The sequence below is a fragment of the Centruroides sculpturatus genome, unplaced genomic scaffold (assembly GCF_000671375.1).
Source record: "Centruroides sculpturatus isolate CEXI.00-Female unplaced genomic scaffold, Cexi_2.0 scaffold1074, whole genome shotgun sequence".
Taxonomy (NCBI): Eukaryota; Metazoa; Arthropoda; class Arachnida; order Scorpiones; family Buthidae; genus Centruroides; species Centruroides sculpturatus.
In genome coordinates, this window is record NW_019385359.1 from 46,740 (window position 1) to 55,208 (window position 8,469).

Here is an 8,469-nt window from a genome sequence, read left to right on the forward strand (position 1 = left end):
ATGGAGTCTTACGACTCGAGCCGAAAGTTCCAGAGGCGTTATTACATCTTAGGCTTTGGGTCTGTGTACCAAGCCTTTTAATAGCTTGCTGTCCGATTGTCGCCCTAAGGTGGGGGCGACTCCGGCGGGGTTTTTGAATGTCTCCCTAATCTGGAACCTATCCCCGTTGGAACAGACGGCTACTAGAGCTGCTAATTGGCATTGTGGCATGCAGACTCACATCAAAACAAAAGGGAGACTGGTGCGATCGAGGCACGGGGCTATCCCTAATGGTATCAGCAACAAGAGGGCCAAAACGAGCCCTCAATAAGTCCGGAGCTGGGGGATGGTCGCTGTAACCGTCGCTAATACGGTACCTAAGGAGGACTTGTCTTTGGACGAGATATGCAACGTGTAGTCTATTGGGTTTGTCTGATGGAAGTTAGCAGTAGCTGATGGAAGTTGGTAGCACTGCCGACGGAAGCGTAAGCACTCACTGGCCTGCGGTGTGATGGCACTCAATAGGGGCGCTGCTGTAACGTGGTAGGGACTCTTTGCTACAGCAAACAGTCCCGAGTCCCCCTACTCGCGACGGTTAAATTGTCTGCTTGTAGCGAGATGCACATTGTACCCCGGGCCGATGGGTTATGTCCCTGATAATACACATTGGAGCATGCAGTGGACGCCGAAACTTCTGGATTCAAACTCCGCGTCGGTACAGTGACTGGAGGCCATAAATCTGACAATCCGCACCCTCTGGGATCTGAGACACACAAAGCGAACTCCCGCATCCACCCAGTGGCACGGGGCCGATGTTTCACGCCAAAAGGCGGTTGAATGCAGTCGACTTAGCCTTAGCCCGTGGTAACGCAGACCACGTAAAGCTCCTTCTGTCCGGTAAAAGAAGAACCAGCTTCCCAAGAGGAAGACCGGGCTTCGCACACCCGGTGCTGGCTTGGGGGCCACGGCCTGCATGCCGAAGCCAGTGGGGCGAGGAGTCGTACTCCCGTTGCCGAAGCCTCGCTGGTGGCCAGGGGGGTAGCGCCTACAGTGGATTGTAGGACCCTGCTAGCTGGTGTCTATCCTGACGGGCAGTCGGCAGAGCCACTCCTCGGACATAGGGCCAACTTCCTTATGTCCTTGGGGGGGAGTGGTGCTTAAAGGCCTGACGATGCGTTGGATGGCCGTATATGAACTCGGAGGACTAGAAGCGGGAAGAGCGTCTCCTAGTAGGGATGATGGGGCGGCCCAAGCCGAGCAACCAGCCGGGCTGGGGCGACCTTGGGTAGGAGGCCATTTAAATGGGTAGCTGTCCCGGCAGCGGGCCAAGCAGTGACGACCCGGCAATAAGAGGGCCAAAATGAGCCCTCAGTAAGTCCGAAGTCAGAGCCGGCTCTTAAACGCATACCCTGACTCTCGAACGGATTCAGGGCACCCGTGAAAGGTCGAGTTCACCCTAATCCCCTCTTATTTTACTTTACTTATAATGATGACAAAAGGCAAAAATATGAGCGAATGTGTTAGGAGTGCGTCTAGTGCGGACGTTACTACTGATGTCTTGCGTGATCAAGTAGGCAAAGAACAGGAGGGAGACCGTGTGGAAGCAAGCGAAAGGACGAACGCTATGCCACAAGAGAGGCGGACTTTGCGCTCGCGCAAGCCCGCTGATGATCAAACACACGAGCCCAAGCGGGATGGGCAAACAGATACCATAGTAGTATCGATCCCCCTCGAGGGCAGCGAGTCTGATTCAGACTCGTCTAGCTCCAAGTCGGGAGACATTTTTGACTCCGCTACCTCAGGTGAGGAGAGCGAGTGGAAGCCCGTGCCTTCCAACTCTAAGTCAAGGAGAAGGGAAAAGCGGGCAAAGGCGGCCAAAGCCAAAGCAGGCAAACTTGAAGGCGACAAGCCAACGGGGGAACCTGCCAAAGCTGCGGCGACCGTGGAGGAGGGGAAACCTTCCTCCAAAAACAAAGGTGGGTCAAAGGCTCAATCAAAGCCCAAGAAGAACCCTACCGCAGCGGTGGCCGGGAAAATAAGTCCGGCCGCCAAAGCTGAAACACCGTCGTCGGCGCCTGTAGGAATACAGGAGAAGCTTGAGACGGTCGAGGATCGACGCACTGCACTAGATGGGGTTTACAAGCAGCTGACAAAGCTCCTTGGGAAAACCGACAACAGGTGCCAAAAATCCACCTGTGCTACCATCTATTATCTTTTTAATAAGATGGCGTCGATCAATAACGCTCAGGAGATGGAGATAGCCTCTCTCCGGGCCGAAAACCGGACCTTGAAAGAGGTCATGGGAGGCCGAAAGCCTCCCGCCACGCTTTCTACTGCTGTAAAAGACGGCAAGGCGGCCAAGGCTGGTAGCGCTTCGTACGCTGCCATTGCCGCCCGTCCGGTCCCAGCATTTAACCAAGAGGGACCACGGGCACCGACCGCCAAGCCAAAGAGGGTTCTCTCCACGGAGCACACGCTCCTGGTCTACCCTCGGGACAAATCGATGACTAGTGAGCGTACGCGCGAACTAGTAAAGACGCACGTTAATCCGACAATGTTGGGAGTCGGTATTAAAAACGTGCGCAAAGTTAAGAATAACGGCATCTTGGTAGAGGTGAATAGACACCAAGATGTGGTTAAATTATCAAAGGAGTTGACGGAAGGCCCGGCCGCGCTGAAGGAAGCTGTCGAGTGTCGACTGCCCCAGAAGCGCAGGCCTAGGGTCATTATCTTCGATGTCAGCCCAGACATCAAGCGTGAGTCCCTCGTGGAGACTATAACCAAGCAAAATAGCGTCGAGGTGGAGCCTGGGGCACTCCAACCTCGTTTCCCTCTTAAGGGAAAGGGAGGCCTTGTCAATTGGGTTCTAGAGGCCTCCCCGATGGTCTACCACGAGCTCCTGAAAAAGGGGAAATTACACGTTGGGTGGACTCGCAACCGGGTGAAGGGATATTTAGCAATCACCCGGTGCTACAAGTGCTACGGCTTCAACCACGTAGCAAAGGGCTGCTCGGCGGGAGCCCAATCTTGTAGCAAATGTGGTGAGGGCCACTCCTATAAGGAGTGCAAAGCCACTATGCCGAAGTGCATTAACTGCACCAAAGCAAATAGGAAGTTCGGCCTGCAGCTGGGGACCGTCCACTCAGCAATGAGTGCCAGCTGCCCGTGTTACACGCGGGAGCTCGAAAGAGCTCAGGCCCGAACTGACTTTGGTCAGTAAAGAGTTAGTGCCTCATGCCAAAATCCGCTTTCTCTTACACACAGCGGAATGACGAGTGCGGCTGCAAAATATTGCAGTTCAACGCTGAGAAGTGCCGAGCCGCAACCGCCCAATTACAGGTGGAAGTGGCGGAGCGGGAGGTTGATATCATCCTGCTCCAAGAGCCGTACCTAGTGTTTGGAAAAGTTGGTGGTCTTTCATTACAATGGAGCGCTTTTGCCCAAGAAGGTGACGACTGTCGAGCTGCAGTAATTTTTACACGAAGGGATGTTGATGCGTATGCTGTCCACATCTCTCCTCTCGTGGTGGCCGTAGAAATACGGTCGCCTTCATGTGCTTGGACGGTGATATCCGCTTATCGCCCCCCGTCACTTAATCTGGGAGACTTTCTAATTGAACTCGAAAGGGTTGTCCCGCCCCGCGGTAGAGTTGTCTTGGCTGGGGACTTTAACGCCAAACACTCGCTGTGGGGATCCCCCGTGGACGATCCGGACGGGAACATGATGAAGGAGACGGTGGAGGGGTGGGGTATGCATATCCTGAACGATCCGTTTGGGATTGCTACCTTCTCGAACTGTAACGGCGAGAGCTGGATTGATCTGACTATTGTTAGTGGAGCTATGCTGAGACTGACCTCACAGTGGGAAACGATCGGTGCGGAAAGCTGTAGCGATCATCGCTTCATCTCTTTTGAGGTGTTGAGCGGCTCGATTGCCTGGCCGAGCTGCCGCTACAAGCTGACCGCCGGAAACCGCGATCGTTTTAGCAAATGCCTCAAAGAAAAGACAGCCGATATCGTCACTCAAGTCTCTAAGGTTGAGAGTGTCGAGGACCTGGAGAATGTGGTGGAGAACTTAACCAATGCGGTCAGAGGAGCAGGAGACTGCACACTCGCGCAAAGGCGGCCCCACAAACACCGGTCAGTTCCCTGGTGGACCCAGGAGCTGAGTGTCCTTCGGAAGCGTGTCAGGGCGCTCCGCCGACGCTTTCAACGATGCAGGGACAACGACCTTCGGGCTACAAGGAAACTGGAGTTCCAGAAGGCCAATACTGAGTACAAGCGCAACTTGAACAATGCGAAAAAGACCTCATGGCTCAGTTTCTGTAAGGAAGTTAGTGACAATAACCCGTTCTGTCTACCCTACAAGCTAGCGGTGGGCAAACTAAAGCGTAGTACGGTCTTGGGGGCCATGAAAAAGCCTGACGGTACCCTAACCTCCACACAGGAGGAATCGATACAGGTGCTGCTCCACTCGCACTTTCCGTGTGATGAGCGGTCCGATGATACCGAGGAGCAGAGGCGGCTTCGAAGTGACGCGGAGCTGCCCGTTCCTGAGGCCGAGTTACCCGTGCCAGTGTCTGAATCCGAGGTGGCCCACGTCGTGGGTACGCTAAGAAAGAAGAAGGCACCTGGCGTTGATGGGATCACGGCCGAAATGGTACAAGTTCTACAACACGAACGTCCTGGCCTGCTCCGTGGACTATATCAGATGTGTCTGCAACTGGGTCATTTCCCAAAGTTGTGGAAGCGGGCGCGACTTGTGTTTATTCATAAGGAGAGGCGCCCGAAGGATGAACCGAAGTCGTACAGACCGATCAGTCTCTTGCCTGTCCTAGGGAAGGTTCTTGATAGAATCCTTAGTGACAGAATATATTACCATCTAAAGCGGAAAGGGCTGTTACACCCACAACAATATGGATTCCGGCCGGACTTGTCTACCTGCCAGGCGCTACATCGTGCGGTTTCTCTGGTTCGCCAGAACCGCCGGCAGGGGCTCCACACGTCGCTCATTTCGATGGACGTCGCGGGGGCTTTTGACAATGTCTGGTGGCCATCCATAGTGAGTGAACTGCGGAAGGCGAACCTGCCGACCACCCTTGTATCGCTTTCCAGGAGTTTCCTGAGCGACCGCGAGGTGATATATGAGACGCCAAGCTCAAGACAAACGAAGATACTGGAGAGGGGATGCCCCCAAGGATCCTGTATCGGGCCTTTGCTTTGGAACATCCTAGCGGACACGGCGCTGCGACTAGTCCTACCGGACGACGTCCAGCTGCAGGCATATGCAGACGATCTGTTGTTAGTAGTTGCCGGCTACAGCCGAAGCGACATGGAGAGTCGCGGCAACGAAGCAATAGAACAACTCGTTCGTTGGGGAGAGCTGCACAAGCTCTCGTTCAGCCCCGAGAAATCGGAGGCCCTGACGGTGGCCCGGTCTGGAGTGTTGGCCCGCCGACCAATATACCGGATACGGGGAAACCCCATCAGAAGGGTGAACGAGATTAAGTACCTCGGTGTTACCATCGATCAGACACTATGCTGGACGCCCCATCTGAGGAACGTCCGTGAAAAGACGAACCTCATGATAGCAGCACTATCAAGGCTAGCTAGACAGGATTATGGCTTAGGTGGAGAAGCGCTCCGCACTATCTACAAGAGGTGTGTGGAGCGAGTGATCTGCTATGCCTGCGGAGTTTGGTGGAAGGACACCGCCAATGTCAAGATGAGCAGGACACTGCTCACGATCCAAAGGCCCGCTGCCCTGCGGGTCACGAGAGCTTACAGATCTGTGTCTACGGATGCGGCCCTGGTCTTGGCCGGGCTGCTCCCGCTGCCCTTGGTAGTCAGCCAAGAGGCGGCCTTCTACAGAACTACAGTAGAAGGACTAGAGGCAATGCATTGTAATCGGAAGTACCCAGCCAGACTCAGGGGGAGAGTCGATGTATTCANGAAGAAATGTTAATCCTGTCTACATTGATAATGCTTACTGCTCATACAGTCATGGCGATGGTTTCATCTTTATATTGTATAGTTTTAGGCATAGTTTTAAGATTAATTTTAAATTTCATATTTTTTCACCTTGTATAATTTTAAGTATATTAAGACCTCTCGCTATTACCAACTGATGACGGACTATTTTTCCATTCGAAAATAGTCCGAAATGCATTTTGGATTTTTACGGTTTTTATACTTATGTAATCATCTTATTGTACCCCCTTTTTGTTTTATTAAATTTTTACTTTGATTCTTGAGCATTTGTGCCCATTATCATTGGTGTGATAAGCCCTTCCTATTATCTGCCTTATGGTTATAGATATTTTAATTAATTGAAGAATTTGTTGTGTTTAACAAAGTTTTAATATGTTATCTAAATGGCTATTTTTTTTCCTAATATGCAAAGTAGTAGATAATAGAAAAAATCTTAGCTCAGGTAAGCTGTTCACCTGGTAAAAATCTGAACACTGCCATCAAATAATAAGAGATTAAAAAGTTGAGCTAAATACAGTGAGAGAAATTACAAAAGGCACTCTCCTCTCTTATCCTAATTTACTCCACATGCATTATTCTATGCATATTTGTACATTGTGCTTTTCTCCTAAATTAGGTACTACTTATAAGTACAGTACATTAATTCAGCAGCCCAAACATGAGTACTTAAACAGGATACATTAGTGAACAACAAAAAGCAACAAGATTGTATAAGTTAAATGTTCTGTCTTTTTTTTCTTATAAGCACTTAATATGTAAGAGAAACTGCAAATAAGTTTAGTAATGTTTTAATTACAGGATTTGGTCAGCACATTTTATAAATCACAAGATAAAATTAAGTCACCAACAACTCTTATTAAAATGTTCCATAATTTATTACAAAATTTTGCTTGCTGCAAATTTTGATACTGTATCCTTACATGCGTATTTAACACACTAAACAAATGATAGAGGCTGATGCAGTTCATTTTTACTAATCTGAACTTAATTTTTAAAATCAGTTAGTTCAAACTATTTTAACAATTAAAACCTAAAAAGTAATAGTGTACTTTTATTAATCTGAGCAATGTATATTTGTTTTGATTCACAAACGTGTGTTGTAACATTAAAAAATGAAGTTTATGCTAATGAATTTTAATAGCTTCTGCAGCATATTTACAACAGTTTATAAATGTAATTTGATAGTAACAATCATTACTATTACCTATATATTAAATCAAAAACTTAATAGTGGAAAGTTTTTGTTTACAAAAGTGAAAAATATACTTACTACTTTCTCTTCTTCCAATCCATGTTTCATAAACATCATGAAGGGCTTCTCACCATTTCCATCATCCCGATACTCCAAGATAGCTACCATACCATCAGGATTGGAACTTTCACCTAAAAAAATTAATGTTCATTAATTTATTCTTCAATTTCACTTTTCAAATTAAAAATATATAAACATTTACATAACCTACCTAAGAAGAACTGGACCTCACTCAATTTTGGTAAAATTTTTTTTACCGCTTCTGTAATTTTGGCTTTAGCATGATTGATTTCATCATCAGTTTTACCAACTTCTTTCCATTTATCTTGAAGCCTTAAGAAAAAAAAAAAAAAAAGTTAAACTTAATTCTCATATCATATCATATCATACAGATTTAAATTGCAACATCTCATTTTATTAACACTTACATTTTGGTGTAACTTTTCAGATAATTTTTATAATCATTTTTGGAGAATCCAGTTTCTACAAGTCTTTGATTGAGCACCAAATCTAATCCACTTTCTACATATTCATCTGTTCCCTCATCAACTTCTTCAGCAGATGGATTTGCTCCATCTAACTGAATATCTCCTTGTTTTCTGGAGATGTGCTAAAAATTTCAAATTATTAATTTAATCATAAAGGAAATTCATAAAATTTGCAGTGAATTTGTTAAACTATACATTCTATAATCAATAATTTGGTATAATTTCACATCGTCAAAGTTTATTAAGAGCTTTAAACTAATACAGTAGAACCTCGAAAACTCGGTCTAATGTGGACCGAAAGGTAGCCGAGTTTGTGAAAATGCCGGGTTATCGGGAATGGGGTTAAAAAAAATAAGTACGAGTGTTTCCTCAGAAAATACTGTACTGTACTTGTATGTATTGTTTACTTGAGAATACAACAGAGAATAAACTGCCCAAATACCCTTAAACAAAGGAAAAGTACGTCCTTTATGAAGGCATAGAGCAGGGGTGGCCAACCTTTTGCATACCATGCGCCAATTTTTTGATAGACGAGTTCAGATGCGCAGTGGCGTACCGTGGGTGTTAGCCGCCCGGGGCGGAGAAAAATTTCGGCCACCCTTTAATCAGGTATTTCAATTTAAAAGATCAAAATTCTGTTGTGTGAAAAAAAAATTAATAAAAAATGCGGTGGTGGTGTAGTTACCCGTACAAAATAGTCCCATTTGACATTAGTGGCATACACGATTGCGAATGTATCGTGAATCGTAGAAGCAAAAAA

General features: G+C 47.4%; 1 protein-coding gene across 1 annotated transcript in view; it reads right to left on the reverse strand.

Annotated features, from left to right (window-relative positions):
* LOC111638082 (translationally-controlled tumor protein homolog) overlaps positions 1-8,469 on the reverse strand; it is a 37,257-nt gene that overhangs the window by 3,677 nt on the left and 25,111 nt on the right. The window contains exons 3-5 of the mRNA XM_023383710.1: positions 7,650-7,831; positions 7,433-7,554; positions 7,240-7,352 (exon numbers count right to left, since the gene is read on the reverse strand). Of these exons, the coding sequence (XP_023239478.1) occupies positions 7,240-7,352; positions 7,433-7,554; positions 7,650-7,831 (417 nt within the window). The remainder of the gene's footprint in view (positions 1-7,239; positions 7,353-7,432; positions 7,555-7,649; positions 7,832-8,469) is intronic.